Consider the following 24,332-nt stretch of genomic DNA (forward strand, 5'->3'; position numbering starts at 1 on the left):
CTCAGTGATTCCAGACCAAAAAAGGTGAATGTCCTGTGATGGCCCAGTCATAGCCTTGATCTCATACCAACTGAAAATGTATTCCACTGTTTGAAAATTGCAATGTGCATATTCCAGACAGCACTACCCTATAAGACAGTGATCCCCAACCAGTATCTCGTGAGCAACATGTTGCTCACCAACCCCTTGGATGTTGCTCCCAGTGGCCTCAAAGCAGGTGCTTGTTTTTGAATTCCAGGCTTGGAGACACGTTTTAATTGCATAAAAACAAAGTATTGTGCCAAGTAGAGCCTACTGTAGACTGCAAGTCCAAATAGCCAATCACAGCCCTTATTTGTTCATGCTTGTGTGGCTCCCCAACTAATTTTACAATTGAATGTGGCTCATGGGTAAAAAAATGTGGGGCCCTTCCTACAAAAAGTAGCTTTATGAAATATTAAAGTGTGGGGACAAAATGCTGATGCAGAGCATGCATTACAGATTTTTAATTTTCTTAAGGTTTATTTTTTTAGATAAAACAATGTGATGTTAAAAAAGACTAGGATTTTTTATCCAGTAGATTGAGAGAACTGGTCAATACTTGAACCAATACTTTATATACATTTGCAATTATAACTCGGGATCCCTTGCTGTCTGCAAAATATAGCGAATAAAGTACCCACTATTGTAAAGTATAAGGATATTATAAGTCACCGAGGAGTTCCATGATCATATAAAAGCATGAGGGTGAAGGCTGAGTGCTTTTATACAGGTCATGGAACTCCGAGGTTACTTCTAATATCCTCATGTTTTCCAACAAGGGGTATTTTATTTATTATAATACATAAGTTTTAGGAGTCGTGACAAAAATTACATCATTACTCACCATTTATAACTGATGACATCACTAGTCCCCATTTATAAGGATATAATTTACAGGATATTCATGGCTCTTGTGTATTATATTATAATATTATACATCACATTGGAGTTCTATTATTACCTGTACAAAAAGACCTTTATATGCTCATAGGAACGCCTTGGTAGCTTATAATATCCTTGAATTGTACAATAGGGGGTACATTATTTCATAATTAAAGCTGATTGACAGAAAGCCCATCGCTAATAGAGTAAATTTTAATCAACAAAGTCCATCCCCCCCCCATTCTTTCTAATAATAAGACAGTAACTTGAACTCGATGGAAACTAAGCTGCATAAAACCATGTTGGTTGAAAAATAATATTAGGTATATTGAATGTTGAATTTTGTTTTTTACTAGACTTAGGATATGATGATCCAAATTACAGAAAATTCCTTGTCTGGTAAAACCCAGGTCCCTAGAATTCTGAATACATTTTCAAGGTGCAGGGGAGAATTTAGATTTTCTGTTCACTCTAAGCAACAAGAAACCTGTTAAGTTATTACTTCTAGCACTTAACCAACAGACAGAACATTTCTAATAAAATGTAGTTCCCCAGTGTCTAGTATGTCTATGGCACGCCATGACGGCATTTAATGGGAAGGGTGCATTGCTTTGTTAAACAGCCATTTATAATCTGCATAGATGCAAACCCATCAACAACTTCTGTGACCAACTAAAGGCAAAAGTTCACAGGCTAAGTGCTTTCTTTACAGGCCAGGCAACTCCAAGGTGACATCCAATATTCTTTTTAATGTTATCTTAAGAGTCCATTGTTAATTACTTGACGTGATTGGTCGTTTTGAGAAAGCAAACAAGCATGTGTTTGGTTTTATTAGATACCCATAAAGGTACTTGACCAGTAACTTCAAGCTTCCAGGTCTCAGGACTTGACATCAAAGGAATGTCTAGTTTGTCGCCCTCCTGCTGCTGTTAAATAAAATTACCAGCATCATTTGCTTAAAGTTGTACAACAGCAGTGCCTGTGTATCAGTGGCCAGGGTCCCAGAATCAACATCTGTTTCATTTTTCTGATTTGGCAGTGCATTGTTCCCTATAAAAATGAATAAGATCACAACTGTAACAAAGTAATGTTGTAGTTATTCTTATATAGTGCTAGGATAGCAGGCACTCTATAATTTGCTACATAGTACAGGTATGGGACCTGTTTTCCAGAATGCTCAGGACCTGAGGTTTTCTGGATAATGGATCTTTCCATAATTTGGATCTTCATACCTTAAATCATGTAAATATTAAATAACACCAATAGACTGCTTTTGCTTCCAATAAGGATGAATTATATATTAGTTTGAATCAAGTACAAGGTACTGTTTTATTTTTAAAGAGATAAAGGAAATAATTAAAACAAATTTGAATTATCTGAGATGGCTACCTACTATTACAACTAGAAAAAAATACACTTGCTGGTTCAGGAATGACATTTTATATTGTAGAAGGAATTGTTTGCAGTGTAAACAGTATCATTTAGAATTAAAACCGACATCATAAAAGTCATGACAGAATCTAGGGCCGAATGTTCGGGTTACCCTGATATAGCCCTGCCGTTGGTGAGCATATCGGTGAAAGATCCGCTCGTTTGGCGATGTTGCCAGACAAGCAGATCTCTTTGTGTATGACTAGCTTTACCCTTTACGTTATCCTTAATCTGTGACCTGTTACTGGCCTCACTGCATTGCAGAATATTGGCATATTTCCTTTATTTAGTTGTTAGTGTTACAAATGTAGTATTTCCTGCAGACCAGCACTAACAAACAATGCAGCTTGCACATACAACACAAATGTTGCTGCGTATATGTGTATATCCTTTGTTCTTTGCAAAGTACAACATATAGGAATCTGATTTATAAGAGTTGCAAAATTGAAAGTGATGCTTTGCTAGATATATGAAAGGTGGGATGACTATAATGCTGAAAGCTTTTCATGTTGACCCATGACGGACGGCTATCTTCATGCACAGATGGTGGTCATCATCACAGCAGTTGCTTTGGCTGAGGACTTTGTATACAAAGTCATATTTTCAAGTTTGATAGAAACAAACTGCTAAATTGGCTGAAGCTCTTTCTCTCTGTGCGGCCAACTTCAGGCAAAGGCCATCAGTTAGCTTCCTGTTCTGAAGAACCTAATATAACTTCAGAGATAAGAATTAGTTGCCTGTAGTGAAAAGGACATTGTCTTCACTTCACTTTGCATTTCTGAATACTGTTTTTCACAAACCACGTGTTTTCTCCACTTGTCAGAATAAACCATCTACAAATCAAAGTGGCTATTTGACCAATTTCTAGCTCCTCTGTCAGCTTGACATAATTGGCATCAAACTGACATTTTATATGAAAGCCTGCACCACTATTTATAAATCCCCTGACAGGTTTTTAATATAACGTGTGGATTTTGCTTCCATGTAAACTGTATAATTTTGCCCAAGTTCTGTAATTCTAGAGGCATTTCCTATATATATATATATATATATATATATATATATATAATATCAAAACAGGGGGGTTGTGGGAGCACTCTAAAGGCTTTAAAGTATATATATAAGTATAATAAATGCTATTGCATATGTACCCAAAACAGGGGTTATTTTGTTACAAAGTTATGATCATAAAATTGATAAGCCACCATACCGCGTCAAGGTAAACCCCGAATGGCGGTCCCTAACTTGTTTTATATTTTATGTGCATTTTAGCATTACCTGTAATCAATGTCCATTGAACGCTGTTTTTTCACTGAGGGCTAAATCCTCCCCAGCCAGCAATCAGGCTTTTAAAGGAGAGATATTCCCAAAACAAACGCCCAATTTTAAAAGCATAGGATCACCACTAGTTTAAAGGGGGGGTATGGGGTGCTGCAACCACTGAAGCTATGCCACAATATCGATATTGTGTTTCGACAATGCTTTGTATGTAATACAGCCTATATTTATAGACAAGTGGGAAGCGCCAGTGGTACACTAATCAGGATTAGTATGTATGATAGACTAGCTTCTCTACATAATTACTAAAGTTGGTTCACAGGTATGGGATCCGTTATCCGGAAACCCGTTATCCAGAAAGTTCCGAATTACGGAAAGACCGTCTCCCATAGACTCCATTATAATCAAATAATCCAAATTTTTAAAAATGATTTCCTTTTTCTCTGTTATAATAAAACAGTACATTGTACTTGATCCAAACTAAGATATAATTCTTATTGGAAGCAGAACCAGCCTATTGGGTTTATTTAATGTTTACATGATTTTCTAGTAGTCTTAAAGTGTGAAGATCCAAATTACAGAATATATCTATCATCTATCTATCTATCTATCTATCTATCATCTATCTATCTATTTATCTCTCTCTCTGCCCTATTATTACATAACCCCCACTCATGTACTCATACTCATATATTCAGCATGGAATTGGTCAGGTTTCAGGGCCTCCTGAGGCTCCTTCTCAGCTCACAATAAAACATGGCAAAGATGGCACATGCATGACAAACCCCAGTGAGATTATATTAGTAATCATTTTAAAAACCCAAGGTGGAAAAAGTCAGCAATCAGCCTGGCTAAGATATACAGCTTACAGTATTGCACATTTATCTATTAGGGCTTTCCGGCCTCTGTATCCAAGAATGTTTTTAAAGATGCTTTATGAGAAATACAGAGATGTAATTTGCTAAAGTGTTTTCCAGCAATATTTTTAAACATGCATTATCATAAAAAAATAAATATCTACATCTGCAATTTATATACTGTTCCTTCAACCTATCATTTCCTCCATAAAATACATAAAAATATGTAATGAACGTATAATATCCACTGTCACATAATCTTAATATTCCTTTTTACTGTGTGTAAAGCTGGCCTTACATGGAACATCCACTAGTTTGTTGAGGTGGACAAATGAGAGGATCCTTCCTTCCTCTTCCTACTCTCCCAAAAGTTCAAATATATATATGTATATATATATATATATATATATATATATATATATATATATATATATATATATATATATATATATATATATATATATATATATGAGGGTTTTGTTTAAAAAGCTAACTGCTTGATTTCTTTTTTTTAACTCTGATTTTATGCCTCTTTTGCAGCCAGTTCCCATTGATGATAATTTCTGTGGTTTGGATATTAACCAACCTTTAGGAGGATCCACCATGGTGGAAGGTGTTACACTGTACACGGAAGGCAGAGACAGAATGACATCACTAGCATCATATGTCTACAACAACGACAGTGTGATATTTGTGGGCACCAAAAGTGGAAAGATCAAAAAGGTATGATATACCAAGGTTCATTAAGATATTCCAGTACCCTTTAGTGCGGGTATGGAGTACATTAGACTTTTTTGTGTCATGTGTATTTTAAATCAATGTTTTCAGCAGAGTTATACTGTGCTGAAAAGTTGCTCTCTTGTTTAAATATGGTGGCTATAACATAGCTTTACTAAAGGCCATCTAGAAAATGTGAGTGTCACAATTTCTAATGCTTCTAAAATCACTTTTCCAATTAAATGATAGCTATTTGATGTATTATCCATTAAACAGTTATCTGCTATCTCACTTTCCTACATAAACAGATATATTTTAATTTTTAACTGATTTTAAATTATTACTCTAAATGATGTAGCATTGTAACTACACTAAAATATTTTTGTTTATCGGAAAACAATCCTAATGGGTGCTTTTAATGTTAAACCCTTTTGTTATTATATTGTTATGTCACAAAAGACAAATGAAAAACTGAGAAATACTATGTTAACTTATTTTCTATAGATTTAATAGGGACAGATAGGTGGAATCAGTAAAATAAATATTTCACTTGGTTATAACCGTAATGTAAGTGGTACCATAAGATAATAATACACTTTCTTGTACAGGAAATATGGAAATGTGGTAACGTTGGGTCCTTCTGAAATTAGTAGTGTTGACAGTTTAGAGAGAAGCCTCTTAGGAGGTATGTTTTTCACAGTCTCAAGAATGTACCAAGAAGGTGAATGACAGATTCCAAGTGGAAGAGAGCTCTGCAAGTAGAATAGATGAGTGACTAATGATCTGTGTAAGAGGGCATGAATATCTGACTTCCCTTGTCTGAGAGCAGAAATCACAGTTCACGTATATGGATAATGTGCAAAGGGTGATGAACCTTAAAGGACAGGATGAGAATTATAGGATGGCTTTTGGGAATACTAATAGGGATCCAATAAAGCAATTTCAGAAAGTAGGAAGGAGACAGAAATCCGAAAGAGCAAGAGATGACTTTGATTTTTCTGTGTATAACGATAATGTCTCTTTATATGCCAGTTTGTTTTAAACACCTGGCAGAATTATGAAATATGTCATTAAGTGGGTAAATTATGCTGTAGAAGAGATTTCACTCCAGATTAATCATGAAAATGGAAATTATCTTAAATACTGCATACATGGCAAATGTGCAGTTGGATCTTTTTCTTTAAAAAACTTTTTCTTATCTGCACATTGCTGTAAATATGTTTTATGTATTTTCGTTTGTTCCTTCATTTTAACTTAGTATAACTTATCGAACACAACTGGCTGCTTGCTGGAATATCTCCATTATTTATTAAATATAAGATAGGACACTTTTGTTGAGGAGGGAAGTAGATGGTATTTGTAGACAAAACAACTGTTGCCTTTTGTGAATATTTTAGGACCCCGTGTGTAGCCTTCAATGAGTAGTTTGGTCCTTCTACTAGGCATAGAACTATAGTCTCTGCTACAGCAGCCCCTTCTGTTTTTCTTAATGACTGCCTGTCAGTCAAAAAAAATGACAAACATTGCACTGTTAACGGCCAGCCAGGGGCTTAAGAAGATTGCCCAGTAATTATATCACTTCCAGCCATGGAAGAGCTGTTGAACTTCTCAGAACAATTAGGCAAAGTGTGCTGTGAAGCTTTCTGGAGTTAAAAATAATTAAAACTAGATTGATTTTCTTCAGAGTCAGCTTCAGTGTTGACTCTACCGAAGGGAGTGATGGGTCTGTCTGACCTGTCGTTCATCCTTCTGAAAGTCAGCAAACTAGATTACCCATGGGAGATGTCAGCAGCTGTAGGGCAGGGGTGCAGCACAAAAACTACAAATACCACTCAAACTTTGAAGTTTGCCCTAATGAAATAAATTGTCTGTGTTGGTCTTATCTTTTAAAATGCAATTCCCTGTGTTACAGCAAAAGGTCTTCAAATATCTTATATGCAGTTTATAGTAGTGCTTTTTAATAGGGTATCCCTTTAATACCTTCACGTCAAGAGGAGGCAGTAATAGGTTTAATAGTTAAAAAATTCAACATGGCAGAGCATTTATTCTGGGGTCTCATTAGTACTTAGATACTGCATGTCCATAGCCAGATCTTCGCAGACAGATACGTCTGAACACTGAGGTCAACCGCTTTTCGCTCGACAGAAGATAGAGCACCCGGGGCTACGTAACAGTACTTGTTTGTAGCTATTACTTTGATGAATCATGAAAGGCATCATTCCTTTCTGTTGCCATCACAGAAAGGACTAATGCCAAGGGCTACAGCATACAGGACAATAATTGCCCAGTAGAGCCATGTCTGTCTGCTATTGAATTGTCCTCTCTTCAGATTTGAGGACTTGTTTGTTTGCAAAAGAATATCTAGGGAGGCATAATATTTGCATTTGTAAGTAAAGTAAATCATCAGCAGTAAAATAAGCAAAGCAGTATTTGTTATTATGAACAAATTTACATTGAAATTGCTGTCAAATGACAGAGCCATGAGGGCAGTTATGTTGTACTAAAGAGTTGTCTGTTACTAGTTATTTTAGCTAATACCACAGACAATCCTCTGTGGTTAGGTCATGGTTCAGTTGCAGAAAAATTGTCTCTTAACATATCATTAGGACACTTGTCACTTCATCAAATCCAACTGTCACTGCTTTGAGCAAGAAGACAATGGCTGAGGCTTTTGTGACATTTAGCTTTAAATCCTTCATCAGTAATCCAAAACTGGTGTACTTACCCCTTCATGAGAACTGCTATTTAACACACAAATAATGGTCATTAAAGCTCATTGATTTAGGTTTACAGAAAACTGACAGTTGCTGCAATGGCAAGACATCTATTTACAAATGATTTGCCTTTACCTTTGTTAAACCTGTTTCCACAACGGCATGATTCCCTCAGGTCTCTGTTGCCTTTAGTAGACTACAGCCACTATTTAAGAAAAAAATATGAATATATATATATATATATATAAATATATATATATATATATATATATATATTCCATAATTCATACACTATATAATGCTATTTGACTAAACAGAATATTTGGGAATATTAACTTCTTGTTTTCTTGCCTCCTGGTATAGGATTAATTTGTTATGGTAGATTCGAGCTTGAAAAAAGTATATGGTATGTGAGAGTCGTGTTTGGTAAAATATCAGGACATGTTAGTAGTGTATGCAGATAGGGAGAAGTGTTATAGGTAATACTATACTACAGGCCCATTTTAAATGCTGCAGAGGATTGCAAAACTAATTGCCATAAGGAAAGATGATCAGCTCTGCCATCGGTAGACTATCCATCTGTCGTTTATATCTTTCTGCAATGTCTGGTCGCACCTAACAATCTTCTTATGTCTCAGCTTAGTAAAATGCAAAGCTGTAAAAATGTTTTAAAAATCGGCTTAGCCAACACACTTATTCACCTTTAGTGCCTGATCCATTATCATTATCATTCTCCAAAGAACATGTTCTACAACCTAGTGACCACTCACACAAGACATGCCGGTATTGAGCTAGAGTGCTATGTTCTCCAGATGAACCAGAAGTTTCAAATACACCAAAAATACCTTCAGAAAGGTAGAACTGTCTATTATCATACAATGGGCCAGATTCAGTTCCATGAGAAAGCATTATTTTATGGTTGCTCGTGTGAAAACTTAATTACAAGGTTCAGTTGGGGAGAAAAAGCTTTAGTTCAAATTCAGTTCCAGTCTTTTTCCAATAGACTTCAGTTCCTGGCTCTATGGGAAAATGTTAAATTGACTTACGAGATAAGCTTTTCTCATCTGGCCCAATATTTGCTGTTCACCCAATATGTAGCAGCGAAAAGCAAAGTAATCTACTCATATAAAAATTTGAAGCATTGATGTGCTGTTTTAACATTGAAAATAACCTATTTTGAGAAATCAGTACATTCATTAGGCCCATGGGACATGGCGTATATTCTCCACTGGCGTTTTTCAGTCAGCAGTCTCGTGCCTGAACCAAGCTGAGGAGCCTATCATTAGTTTTAATGAAAACCTCCTGGTATCAGTTGCATGACCGCTTTCCTTTCCATTCAAACCAATAACATGCTCCTTAGCAGGATTCAGAAGCTTCACCACCAGATGAAAAACGCCTGCAGAGAGGATATGTCCCATGTGCCAGGAGCCTTAGGTTTGTAGCTCACTTCCATTCTACATTTTCATTCCGCTATCGTTCCCCTAGATTTTTCAGAAGATCTATACCATGGAAATGCATGTGTGCATAGGGTGAGGGTGCATTTAAATAAGGTTAACGCAAACAGCTTGTTGTTGCATGTTAGGTATTTAACACAAAGTGAAAATGCTCCACATTAATTATGTAGGATTATAGAAGGAACATTCTTTCCGGCACGTTTTTTAATCCCCGATGCTAGCTGTACAGCAGAGGCTTTTTTTTAAATGCCTGCCTTTGATGTGAAGTAAATCCATTGCTTTTCTTCAGTCTTCTCTTCCCTTTGTAGGGAATTGAATCTCTGAAGAAAAAGACATTTCTGATCTGCAACTCAGGCTACAGGGAAGGCAGAAAAAGTACCTACTTTGCTTTCAAACATGTGGCAGCTTGAACATAACTTGTTGTAGTGGTAAGATGATGCTGTGTCATAGTCACTATGCTTCTAACTGATAGATAGATAATCCCCCATCAGTCATAGAGCCTTGGGGAACGGATGAATCCTAACCAATCAGTCTGAGATATCCAAAGGCTAAGCATTACCCATCTACCCCTAAAGTGCTGACAGCAGAATACTGTCATCTTGTCAACACTTTTTTGTTATGGACTATCATTATAATAAACACTATCTACGCTTGTCTTTTTCATTCCTTTACAATTCATTTTCCATTCCACTATGGCAGTATCTGAGGCTTTGGGGCAGATTTACTAAATTGCGAATTGTTGCCAGCAACCGATTTGCACACTTCACACCACTTCACCAGGCGCAAATTTGTTACCACTACGCCTATTCACTAAAATGTGAAGTTACATCTTTGGTGCTGAACGCTGGCGAGTTTCTTCAGTGCAAGCATTTCATAGCGAAGATTCGCTAGCATTTGTTTTTGCCTAGCGAAAAGTCGCTAGTGATCTCAAGCTTAGGTCAATTTGAATAGGGCGTGTACATTAAAGTTGTAGAGATGTTGGTGGCCACTTTTTATTACAAATGTCCAAGGAACCTTAATAAAGACAAAAGAGATCATATAATGCCCTAGACATGAGCCAACTGTAAAATGAATGTTCCATGACTCTCAAATGTCTGGGTAAAAATGTTAACCCAAAAAAAAGTTAAAGTTAGGACTTTTGCAGGCAATTCCGCTTAAAAAAAAGGAAAAATCTCCAGCATTTTTTCAACTTTAATGCATTTTCGGCAGACAGGATATGATGTAAGGGACATAAGATTGAGCAAGATGAAGCTTCATTTTAGCAGTCGCCTGGTCTGAGGTAGCGAAGTTAACTCTGTCGAAAGAGGCAACGTTCAGTAAAATCCGCACTTCAGTGAATTTATGGAGCAACGACCATTCGCCTGAGCGAAAAGTCGCCTGGGGATAGAGTGCGAACGAACATTAGCGACGGTCTCTTTCGCTTGCAAATTGTCATCTGTGCCTGTGAATTTGCGATGTCCCTGCGGATGTAATTTCTGCCGAAAAGCGTTTTAGTAAATGTGTCCCTTTGTTGGCATCTAGCATTGGTTCAAATTCTACAATACCCACAATTCTTTGGGCCCTGCCACTTGCAGCGAGTCCAATATAAGTATATTAGAGACTGCTGCACCCTTTCTCCTTATAGGCAAATGGGCTTTTTGTCCCTACCATGTAGCAGTTTATGAGAATAGTTCAGAGGAAGGATTTATGATTTATGTCATGGTGCATCCTTCCAAAATGTATTTTATTGCAAAACTTCGACTAGCTTAGTTAAATCCATGGTTTGCGTGAACTCTTTGGTTGGTATCATTGCTATTTTGTGTCAAAACAAATTTTGGAAAAACCATTGGAATTGTTGGCCACTGAGGAACAAACATCTGCAAAAAAAAAAAAAAAAAACCCAATGAAATTATAATGGTGGTGGGAAGGAGGAGCAAAGCTATAATTACTGTTCCCAAAGCCTCTAGTAAAGTGAGTCATAGTAAAGTATAATGAAGGCCACACAGAGCCTTTTGACAGCTGCGGTTTAACATTTTCAGTGCCAGCCAGTTTAAAACAAGAAACAAAGGCATTTCATTTGCATAGTATACACATTTTCTCTGAATTGCATTATCTTTACTGCACCTTGAAATGTTTTTTGCACCTGTACTGTTCCACCATCCTCCTTTAGTTTATCTTCCATGAAAACAAGCTATTTTCACAATTTACTACAATTTAAAGACAATTGCATAAGCGGCCGTAGGAGTTTATTTTAAACATCTTTGCCCTAAAGGATTGGCATATGTTTGGTATAGATAAACAAGCTGTGGCATGACCAAGATACTGCTCTGACAGCTTCCCCCAGTTCTTAGAAACAGACACTGTGCTGGGGAAACATTTCAGACTTTCCAGCTCCTCCTGCATCCACATAGCACCCAGCCTGGGAAAAACAACTGAAGGGAAGTGCATGTTTAGTTATCAACAGAGACAACGTCCCCTGCTTTGCCGCTGAGCAAACACAAAACCCTTCTGTGGGTATCGCTAGTAGAGGAAGCCGGCCTTGCCCTCAGCTGTGTTCGGATGTGGCTGCATCCGGGTAGCTGACTAACTTGTTGTGCTTGGAATGCAGAACGTATGCCAAAAGCCTCTGAGCTATCAGGCTCTCTAGGCAAGAAGTCAATCAGGGCTTACTTACACTTTTGGCTAGTCACCCAGTCAGATATTTGACTGTCAAATCACTTAGCAATTTTCTTTACTGAAAAGAAAAGAAGAATTTGACAGAAAAGAAGGGGCTGCAGGCCAGATGTTCTCAAAAGATTACTATTATATTGGAATGAAACTTGTGCTGAAATCTATTTCTATAGAATGGAGACTCGTGTACTACACTTTGCCATTTTTTGGAACTTTCCAAACATTCGTGCATAATTGTGGGCACCACAAATATGACACTTGCCACCATTTGCGTTGCACGTTGCATTATCATCAAAGTGGGCATTCTAGAACACTTGTACAGGACTACGCTGTGTGATCTTGAATGTGCTCCTTAATCTTGAGACTATCATTATTTTGGAATGTGAATTATGGTATGGGACCCGTTATCTAGAAACCCATTATCCAGAAAGGCTTTCTGCCATAGACTCCATTTTATCCAAATAATTCAAATTTTTTCCCTTTTTCCCTGTAATAATAAAACAGTACCTTGTACTTGTCTATTGGGTTTATTTAATGTGTACATGATTTTCTATTAGACTTAAGGTGTGAAGATCCAAATTATGGAAAGATCCATTATCCCGGAAACCCCAGGTCCCAAGCATTCTGGATAACAGGTCCTATACCTGTACTAAACTAAAATTGCTATTTCATTAATATAAATTACAAAATGTTATGTATAGTTGAATATGCAGGGTATTTACTAAAACTCAAGTTTATTAAAACAAAGTAGACCTAACTCCAGTCCACAAATTTAACTTACGTATCAAGAAATCAGCTTGAATAAGTCAGTGTGGGAAAAAGTCGCGACAAATTTGTTTGACAATTCAAATCGTATGAATTGTCCCTGAATTGAATGATCTTTTCGAGTTGCCACCTGAAAATCCCGACTTTGGGTTATCCAGCTCAGATCACAATGTCAAGAAACAACTCAGGGACATCTGCTATTGGCTTCTACATGACTTGGACAGGTTTTAGCTGGAGTTTTTTTCAGATTTTTAGCAGCTTTGGGGTATAATATATAGTTTTTTCCCTCTTAAAATTAGAGTTTTCCCCATTAAAAACTTGACCAGAAAAAATTGAGGCTTCATAAATAAGCCCCTATGTCTACCATGTATTTTATATTCCGGCATCTCCGAAAAATTCAGAGATTTCGGGGAGAATCCACAAAAAAAACTTGAAAATCAGAGCATTTCCCGCAAAGCAACTTTTCGGGAAAATGTAATAATAAATAAGCGTTAAAAAAAAAACAGAGTTTGAAGCAGCCGATATTGAGATAAATTCGGAACTTGATAAATAACCCCCCTAGTGTCAAAGTATTAACACTTTTCTGGCTGTGTTGAAAGTGTTTGTTAATGAGTAGGTCTTCTGGTGTATGGCCAACTAGTGGCCTTTGAAACAAACAGTTGTTTAGGAACAAAGGAAGAAAATGAACTCATACATTTGTTATATATAAATATAACATTTGGCTGAACAAATGTAACGAGTGTCCACCCTGATCTATGGTGACCTAATTTAAGTTAGCAGTGATACTGTATTCACAGAGGAGAATCATGGATGCAAACATTCACTAAAAAAAAATTGATATATCAAAGTAAAACTCTCATAGCTTTGAACAAGACTCTTTTCTTTGATTTATCTAGTTCAAAGTTTCGGACCTGAATAAAATCAAATTCATTTTTGGTCATTAATGTTTTCAAGGGACCCAGCCAGGCATGCCCGTGATTTAGGAGGTGCATATAGTCCACTGGAACTGACTCTATGACCCTCATCCAATACTAACGTTTTAATATAACCAGGAATGTGACCACTCTATAATGTGAATATAGTTTCTGTACAGCAATTCTCATAAATTACACACCTTGTTCAGTGATAATCAATATATACATGGAAAACACAAACTATTTTAGCAGTATTAACCTTCATGAAAAAATAGGCAGAAGAATGAGTAATGGGAATCAGGCAAAGTACTGAATGAGATAGAAAGAGGGTACAGTCCTAAGCGGATCTTATCTAATCAAAACTACAAGGCTTCTTATAAAAGACAGAAAAAAGCAGAATAGTGAAGAACCCGATGTTGAAAACAGGAGAATTAGGACAAATATAAAGAGTTTATACAAAGGGGTCATTTACTACATGCAAGCCAGGGTGCAAAGTGTAAGTAACTTGTGTAAATAGTGTTGTTAAAAGTGGGCGTGGTTTTTTCGGCACCACTTTTCCTGACATTTTTATGAATTGCTTGTAAACTCATTTGTTTTGCCGACAAATTTTCCGACACATTAGGCTCTCCAAAATGAAAATGTCAGTCAAATTGTCTTTTGAAAACGTTCGGTAAAATGTTGTCTATCCGACGAAAAGATATACAACATTTTAGAAAATTGTCAGACTTACATGACATTCAGAGATGGTAACATCTGCCCAGTGCCGGATTTCTTCAGCTGCCGCTCCTAGGCCGCGCGGTCCGACGAGGCGGCCGCGCGGTCCTAGCGCCCGCCTACACTTCTCATTCCAGGCGAAAAAGCACAGACGGCCCTAGTGTAATTGAATGGGGACGCACACGTCCCCATAATGCGGCTGGGCGGCATGCCGCCCCTATTTTTTTGCCGCCCTAGGCCCGGGCCTATGTGGCCTCACCACAAATCTGGGCCTGAATCTGCCTTTGTGAATTTGCCGTTCGTACGGCATTTTACAAATTTGTCGACCGCCACTTGTTTTACCGACACTTTTGGGAATTCCTCCTATGGATGATGACACAGAGCATTTTGTTGCCCGCTCTAAATCTTCTTCAAAGCATCTGAATATACCTTTGTACTGAAGTTAATCTGAACCTCCAACAATTAAACATTTGAATAACGTAAAACTGCAGGAGAAGGCCAATTTTGTTGTTAGGCGATTTGAAATGTTTTATCGGCAAAGATTCATATTCTTGTACAAAGTCTGCACAAAGGTATTTGTCACTCTTGTGGGAGGAGAGTAAGCACAGGCAACAAAACGTCCTCCACCTTATGGTGAGGTATGGACCCATAAGTGCTTTAATTGCTAATAAAATATTATTTTCTATAACTTGATACAGTTAACCAGGCAGTAGGAGAATATGGCTGTAAAAAGGGAGGTTTGAAGACGGATGTAGATTTGGATGCTGTTATAGGCTTACTTCTTCTCACATCATTGATAACTGTAAATGGAAAAATGAAGGTATTTTTGCAGATTATCAAGGCTGTTGTTTTTGGTTATGTACCTTCCCTTTAAATCTTAATAAACTTGTGTCTGCTATAGTACACTTTAAACAAACATGGCTTCTCTCTCTGTTTTGCACAAAGTAATTATGACAGCATCACTAATGTATGCCGACATTAAGAAATGATTTTAATCAAGTAAGAAATAAAAAATAACATTTTATTTTCTTTACAGAAAGCCAGTAGAGTTATGCATGATTAATCTGTTGATTGAATTGCTTAGATTTAATTTTTTCCCCCCTCTTATTACATAGAGTTTAATCTATTATAATATTTCCAAATATAGAACCTGACAGCACACATATTCCTGGCTGGTATAAAACCCACAATCATAATTCACATATTTAACTTTCTTTTATTTTCAATATACTCTAAGGTTGGTTCAGACAATTCTGATATTAGTTGTTAATATTTTATGCTCTTCTGCCCCCTCTGATGGGATCCTCCTGGTCAATCTTTACCATCTCTAGAAATCACGTAGAAATTATCTTATCTGATATCTTGCATACATTCCATTTACTGAACATTTGTGGTACTTTTTATCTTTTATCTTCTGAGTTAAGGACAAGGCTTAGTGAATTGGGTCATATTGGTCATTGTTTGTCCCACTGCAGTAACTAGTAGCATAACAAAATGGGATCAGACCTATCATTTTATTAAAACGTTGTATTTTTTCATTCTTTGCCTGTACCTACTTTTAAAACTTGGTGTGGCATGTGAGATTAATCTGTATCACATTCGAAGGTAACACACATGCACCCAGCATTGGTTGGATATTCCTGATTTGCACTGGTGCTCCGTCACAGGCAACCACAGGGTTAACTTCAATATATTAGGATAGCAAATCACGGAAAACAGCAAAGAGCAGAATACCTGCTATTCAATCTTTATTGTGCATTTCACACAACATGTTTCGGGCAGCAAGTACCCTTTATCAAGTGTTATCACTTGATAAAGGGTACTTGCTGCCCGAAACATGTTGTGTGAAATGCACAATAAAGATTGAATAGCAGGTATTCTGCTCTTTGCTGTTTTCCGTGATTTGCTATCCTAATATATTGAGATTAATCTGTATAGCGGTATGTATGTATATTTTGATTTGTATAGTATTACTTGTGCACACAGCACTGTACAGTAGAACAATAGTTTAAAGGGGTGGTTCACCTTTCTGTTAAAGGGGTTTTTCACCTTCAAACAACTAGTTGTTTTCAGATAGATCACCATAAATAACGACTTTTTCCAATTACTTTCTATTTTCTATGTGTCAGCGTTTTTCTAATATTGACTTTTAAAGTGTAATCCTTCTAAAGCAGTTCTGGGAGGGGGGGTCGCCGACCCTGTAAACTGTTTTAAACATTTCTTATCTTTGTCCCTGATGAGCAGAATCTCTGGATTTCATTACAGGCAGCTGTTAGAATTGATACAACAGTTGCTAATACTCCGCTGAGAAATGTATCAACTCAATGTTGCAAAATTGTAACAGTTTATAATCTGCACCTGAATTACTGAGCAGCCAGACTCAAACACCAGAGACACAAACATTCAACTTTAAACTTAGATTTTGGAAAAACTGTAAAAAATAACAAATGGAAAGTAATTGAAAAAAGTCTTTATTTCTGGGAAACATTCTGAAAACAACTGAACTTGAACTGAAAAAAGTGTTTGGAAGGTGAACAACCCCTTTAATTTATAGAATGCTTTATTCATAGCAACTTTGCATTTGGTTTTATTCTTTTTTATAGTTAATTATTTCCCCTCCTCTTCAGCCTCTTTCCAGCTTTTTTGGTGGTCACTGACCCGGCAGCCAACAACAAATGCTCTGTGAGGCTACAATTTTATTGCTATTGTTAATTTTTATTATTTATCCTTATATTTGGGCCCCATTCATATTCCAGCCTCTCATTCAAACCACTGCTTGATTGTTATCATAAATAAGTCCCTAGCATCCACATAGCTGCTGGAATACCTAACTGGAGAGCTGCTGAACAAAAAGCGAAATAACTGAAACCCCATAAAAAAGAAGACCCCTTGAAAATTGTCTCAGGATATCAATACCTAGCTCATACTAAAAGCGAATTCCCACATTTCGCCACGGGCGAATAAATTTGCAAAACTGCGAGGAAAATCCACTGCGTCAAGAATATTTTGAGCGCATCAGAATAGTCGCACGCATAAAAATTGTTGCACGTCAAAATTATTTGGACGCCCATTAACTTTAATGCATTTGGATAAAATAGGCACGTCGCGGGCGTGGAAATTGACACTCGTCAAAATCATTTTGATGCCCATTGACATGCGTGTCCCAAATTTTTGGCAAATTCGCCCATCACTAAAGGTGAACTGTTAATGTAACAGACATGGGTCAATACAATAACAAAATACAAATCGGAACAATCGGAAGGAGGTCCCTGCCCCATAGAGTTTAAAATTACTAAGTGGTTAGGTAACTCCTCCAATATGGTACAAGAGCTCTCAGTGGTGTAATTGCCATAATGGGGACATGCAGAAATATGTCTTGCGTGGGGTGTCTGGACACTTTGGGTTAAGTCCTTTGCAAGGACATTTACCATCCAATCTCACGTTTGCCTTTGTTATTCTGACTGCACAAGTCAAGTTGCTGCTATGAGATTGGGTAGATTGTCAGACATTGGCTGTCACTCTTGATCATGTCAAGATCACTTTCCCATCTATAGGCCCAAAATGATGTCCTGTCTTGATAAGTCTACTTTAACCCTAGCACCAAATTAGACAATAAACATGTTTTGAAGGCAGTAGGTTTGCATAGTTCTACACATGATTTGACCAGTTTGGCATGTTTCTTTGGCAAATGATAACCAGGCTTAGATTACCTTTCTTGGCATGGCCAGCATTTATGTTGTCTGTAAAACAACGCACATCAATATTAAAAGAACTGTTACTTTTTTTAAAAAAAAATCAGAGGGAGGTGTTATTATATGAAATAAGAGTTAATCAAAGCTATTCTATGGAACAGACACTTATAACAAACCCCCTCACCAAGGTTTTCAACCAGACACTGTCACTTATGTCATTAACCTCATACAGCCACATCCTTTGTATCCTTAATGGGTTATGTCTATTGAACTGTGGTTTCTGACTGTGATCCAGCCCCAGATTCCCCTTTTTTTAGGAGTCACTTCCCATCTTATCAGCAGGACGTTGTCCTGTTGTTGCTGTGACCTACGTTGCATGCTCCAGGCATAGCAAATCTGAGGTCATTGTAATAGAAGCCTTGTTGACGATTAGTTATTTTTGTTTCCTACGTTCGTTACTGTTCTATTCCGAAATCTCCCACAGAGGTAAATGCGAAGCACCTGATTTCTACAGGATGTCTCTGCAGCTGGGCAGGGCTCAATACAACCGGCTCACAAATGTGTTTCTAATGTTGAATGATTAAACATTACAAGCCTACAAAATTATAGTGAAGACATGCTCTGTTACAATAGGTGAATGGAGACTGCACCAATGATTTTGCCTGCTGTTAATGATATATATTTAGAACAAAAGGTGTTAAATGGGTGAATGATTTCCTATAATAACAAGCTTATAAGTGCACGTCTCAGTAAGTTGTAGTGATGCAGCCAGTCATGCATACAGACCAAACAGACCGTTTCTCAAATAAAGGAAATGTAACTTCCTCTGATATTGCATTTTAAAAAAAAAATTTTTTTTAACCTTAGCTATCAAACATTTTTCCGAGACAATTTACAATTGATTTTAATTTTTTATTATATGTGGTTTTTGAGTTATTTAGCTTTTTATTCAGCAACTCTCCTGTTTTGCCGTTTCAGCAATCTGGTCACTAGGGTCCAAATTACCCTAACAACCATGCACTGTTTTGAAAAAGAGATATATGAAAACAAAAATATGAATAGGAGAGGCATGAATAAAAAGACATAAAAAGTAGCAATGACAATACATTTGTAGCTTTGCAGAGCATTTGCTTTTTAGATAGGGTGATCCCCATTTGAACGCTTGAAAGAGTCAGAAGAAGAAGGCAAATAATTTACAAACTATTTATAAAAGAAAAAATGAAAGGCAATTAAAATGGTGCTTAGAAATGCCCATTCTGTTACATACTAAGAGGCAGATTTATCAAAGGTTGAGTGAAAATTGTAATTAAAATTTTTTTTTGTGTACTTCGACTAGGGAATAGTCCAAATTCGATTCAAATTTGGAAAAAAAATTAGAATTTCGAAATGTATAACTTACTGTGTCTTTAAAAATTCAACTTCAACCATTCGCCATCTAAAACCTGCCGAAATGCTGTTCTGATCTGGTTAGTTGCTATGGGTTATTGAACATGTGGCTACCTTTGCATTGTTTATTAACTAACCCCCAGTTTGTGTTTCATAATTAGGAATCAGATCCAAACTCTGTAAACTAAGGATCACATTCATTCACTTTGGTTTGAAGTATGAGCAGTTGCACTGGTTCACACGGTTCTTCATAGGCCAATAGAAACCCAAAGTGTACCCAAGGCTGTAATTTACAGAAGCACCTACAGCATACAATAGGCACATAATTAATAATTAGGTGTTTCCTCCATTAGGAGTTTATAATCGATACTGAATCACAAACAGTTGGGCAGGAGTAGGTATCTAAAATGTATCTCTCCATAAAACCTGGTTTCAATATTTTTTTTTATTGAAATTTTTTTAAAAATAGAACATACAGTCATAAATATGACATATCTTATTAATAACAGTAAAATGTTTACATCACAAGATAAAAACAGATAAACGGACCAGGTCTGAACTTTAATGTATAAAGAATTGGTTAATAGCTGTAATTATACATTAAAACATTCTTATGAAATATTTGCATAAAACCTTAGGGCACACATACATCTGCAAGTGCAGTAAACAAGGTGCAATTTTAAATGCCATTTTTTTCGTAATGTGTTTTTTTTCTCCAGAATTAGTGTTAGAGCGATTGCAAGGGGAATGCGCTTGGTGCCGTTGCACTGTGTCGACCACAGTAGTGCCTGATTTGCCAAAATTACCTGATATTGGGCCAGATTCAATTCAGTGAGAAAAAGATTTATTACGTGAAAAGTCATGGACGGGATGCAATTTAATTCAGAAGAACTTATTTCACGTTTTATCATGTTAAAACTCTATTGAAGTCTATGGGTAAAAATTGGAACTGTATTTGGAGAAAAGTTTTTCTTGTCCATGACTTTTCATGTGATAAACCATGTGATAACTTTTTCTCATCTAACTGAATCTGGCCCTTTGTCACAAAACAGACACAATTGTGCATCCATCTGGCATCATTTTGGGTGTTTGATATTCAAGTGACATCTGTCCCTGATTCTGCTCCTATTGACATTGGGCACAAAGGGAACCCAGGAGCTACAGCCTGGTCAGGAAGTGCCAGTAGCTCCAGTAGCGTTCCTAGAGGGGAACGGGCCCTGGTGCGTGACACGCAGCCGGGCCCCGCCCCCCTCCGTACGGCCGATTTTGCTGGGGATTTCAGTGGCTTGCGACGCTGCCGGGGGGCCCTGAGGGGGTGCGGGCCGTGGCCAGCTCGCACCCCCTGCTCTCCCGGTAGTTCCGCCACTGAGTAGCTCCAAGGCACTGGTTTTACCCCAACTGATTGCGGGGTAATTGCAGGGACCTCAATTACACATGCAGATGTAGGGGGTTATTTATTAAACTCCAAATGCCAAAAACTTGAAAAATTTGTATTCTTTTACTAAAAAAATCTGAATTCTTAATGGGAATTTTTTAGGGATTTATTATACCCAGAGGATGGAAAAAGTCAGAATCTGAAAATCCAGATCTCAGACCTGCCAAAGTTATATATAAGTCAATGGGAGAAGTCCCAAAGATATCTTGATTTTCGCTGGGTTTTGTGCAATTATTCGATGATTTTGTGGTTTTTGGGCAAGAATCTGAAAAAAAACGGAGTTATCGGGTTGTAAAATCCGAAAAATTCGTACAATTTTTTCAGTTTTTTTCCCTCAAAGCAAATTTTTGGGAAAGTCTATTGATAAATAAGGAGAAAAAACCCATGCTGATTTGGCCGGAGTAGTTTTCAGAAAATATTGAAATAAATTCGGACTTTGATAAATGGGCCTCGTATATGAGCCCTTATATTCCTGATTGTTACAGAGCTGAAATTAGTCTAGATCACACACTACATGCCAAGAGTAACCATTACCACAATGTGCTGTTTGACTTCTGCTCCTCCTTCAAATGGTGTTAGCATTTTAATGCCAGTTTCTAAAATCATAGTGTATCCATTATATAGTAGGGTGTGCTACCTGATACTGATATACATTGAAGCAGCCCTCCTGGAATATAAAAAGAAGCTGTAAATAGGTCTGAAATGCGCAGTACAAATTTGTGGATGCAGCGGGTTGGAGGCAGCAGCAGGTTTATAAGATTAAAGCTCAGTACACAATAAATAATTTAGTAGCTTGCTGCAAAAAAACACACATTGTATAATATCTGCTGTCTTAGACCCTGTGATATGTACACACATTTTTAAATGCACATGCCTTTCATCTGTTTGGGTATAAATACTCAGCAAGGCAGAAAACTGAAGGGAAGGTAATGGGAAAATATATAATCAAATCAGCGTTCAGCGTGCCTTGTTCTTCTCTGCTTCTGTCTGCTTGTGTTTTTTTGCTCTTGGTCTTCTAGGAATTTTGCTACAGTCTGCCTTACAAGGCATATTATTCCTCATCTCTCTCTGAAGTCTGGTTAAGGGGGCTTCTGGCAACTGTACAAGATATAAACATCCTTTTCATTCTTGACTGCAACTCAGCCAAAAATAATTTTATATATATATATAAATACCACTGTGTATAATGTGCCTTTATGTAAACAGAGAAAATTGCTCATGGGCACTTATGGGACTTCATTATGATGGAGCATATTTGCAAAATATATAGATGTGTATATAAAACTTACATCGCAGGTCAGGCCGTCAGACCGTTATCACAGTGCTGTATATAAGCACAGAGGATGGGGTTATGATTTCAGAATTTTACTGAAAAATCATTATTTTGAATAAAATCTAAGGGATCTGTGGGGAATTGCTAGGGAAAGTAAAATATTCTTGTTGTTCTATGTTGTCTGAATATTGAAAATCCTCTAGATGCTGCTGCTTTTGATATTAAAAAGATGGTACAAGCATGGGATTCGTTATCCAGAAACCCACTATCCACAAAGTTCAGAATTATGGGCCATCTCCCATAGACTCCATTTTAACCAAATAATTAGAATTCTTTCTTTTTCTCTGCAGTAGCTTGTACTTGATCCCAACTAAGATATAATTAATCCTTATTGGAGGCAAAACAATCCTATTGGATTTATTTCATGTTTAAATGATTTTTATGGTAAGGGTACGCTGCTATTTCGGGAGATTAGTCGCCCAGCGACAAATCGCTTCTTCTTCAGGCTAAAACTAATCTCCCCGAACTGCTTTCAAGCCGACTAGAATCTAAATCTCCGGCGGGATGGAACTCGGAGTACTTAGTTTTCCGAATCTGCCCGAAGTTGCCTCACGAGGAAACTTGGGCGACTTCAGAAAGCCGAAGCAATCCAACTGCGATCGCCGACGATTTACATTGTCGCTGGGCGACTAATCTCCCGAAATAGCAGCGTGTGCCCTGGCCCTTAGCAGACTTAAGGGTTGGAGATCCAAATTTTGGAAAGATCCTTTATCTGGAAAACTCAAGGTTCTGAGCATTCTGGATAACAGGTCCCATACCTGTTCCCAGCTAAGATATAAGTAGTCCTTATTGGAGGCAAAATAATCCCATTGGGTTTATTTAATGTCTGAATGATTTTTTAAATCATTCTAGGGTCTGGAGATCCAAATTACAGAAAGACCCCTTTTCCAGAAAACTCCATGTCCTAAGCATTCTGAATAACAGGTCTCATACCTGTATACTTGTTTGGATATCTGTGTTCGAAATTGATTTCATATTATTTAGACCAAGGATATCAGGTGTTATTGAACAGGAACCATTTTCTTAAAACCAGTCCAGTTTGACAACACCTAGTTTTTAAGAAAATAGTTCAATGTTTTATGATAAATAAATGATATTATAAACATGTATTTAATAGTACCAACATATAGCGTAGCACTGTATACCTCAATACCATGGCAATATTTTGAAGATCTGGGGGTAATCTGATCTAGGAGGCCCTTGGGTTACTATATACTATATATAGATGACTATATTTGGTTTTATATACATATTTATTTACCAGTGTAGACCCATATTAAAAAGGAGTTTAGAAGCCACAGTTCTTATGGATTTGCTATATAACCTACAGATGTTTATTCTGACCTTATATTCTGCCATGCAATATCATGTATGGATATTGTAAAAAACCTAGACAGGAGAAAGATGACCTGTGTCTCTTCAAAGAAGCAAACACAAGGGTTATAGAGGGCCTGCAGATTATCACATGATGTTTTGTCCCTTCATATGTCTTACTGTTTATTTCTCTAGCAAAAGCTTGCTATATGGAGACAGTCATCATGAGAGGCTGAGTAATATTTGGTTTTAGCCTTGACAGCAGAAGAACTCCTTCATTGTCTTCTACTGAATTAGTGGCACATGTGATTAGCAGTGTGTATATTTGTGCCTGCAGCCTTTTAGTGCTGATGGAGTTCTTGCAGGCTGTTTTAGGTTACAGTGTGGTCTTTTTATGTTTTCAGTCATTTTTTTTATATGTGATCTGTGCCATAATGAGACATTTGTAGAAGATTGCTAGAAATCAACAATTAAGAAATTACTTATTGGTAGATGTGACACCTGCAGTACAATTTCTTACCCATTTTACCAACAAAAACAAAACTAGCTTTAAATCTCCCACCCCTGCAGTAACAAGAAGCATTTCTTAATTCCTTAAAAGCTTATGGGGGCAGATTTACTAAAGGGCGAAGTGACTAACGCTGGCGAGAATTCGCCAGCGTTACCGTTTTTAGACATGTCCACGATTTACTAACAGGCGCAACTTCACTAGGGAAAGAGACAGATGCTAGCGGTCATTCGCACTCTATCGCCAGGCGAATTTTCGCTCTGGCGAA

The 24,332-nt window shown here is 37.2% G+C and overlaps 1 protein-coding gene across 1 annotated transcript in view; it reads left to right on the forward strand.

Annotated features, from left to right (window-relative positions):
• plxna2.L (plexin A2 L homeolog) overlaps positions 1-24,332 on the forward strand; it is a 195,910-nt gene that overhangs the window by 40,213 nt on the left and 131,365 nt on the right. The window contains exon 3 of the mRNA XM_018246337.2: positions 5,010-5,192. Coding sequence (XP_018101826.1) covers positions 5,010-5,192 — 183 coding nt within the window. The remainder of the gene's footprint in view (positions 1-5,009; positions 5,193-24,332) is intronic.

This window comes from Xenopus laevis, chromosome 2L (genome assembly GCF_017654675.1).
Source record: "Xenopus laevis strain J_2021 chromosome 2L, Xenopus_laevis_v10.1, whole genome shotgun sequence".
In the NCBI taxonomy this organism is placed as follows: Eukaryota; Metazoa; Chordata; class Amphibia; order Anura; family Pipidae; genus Xenopus; species Xenopus laevis.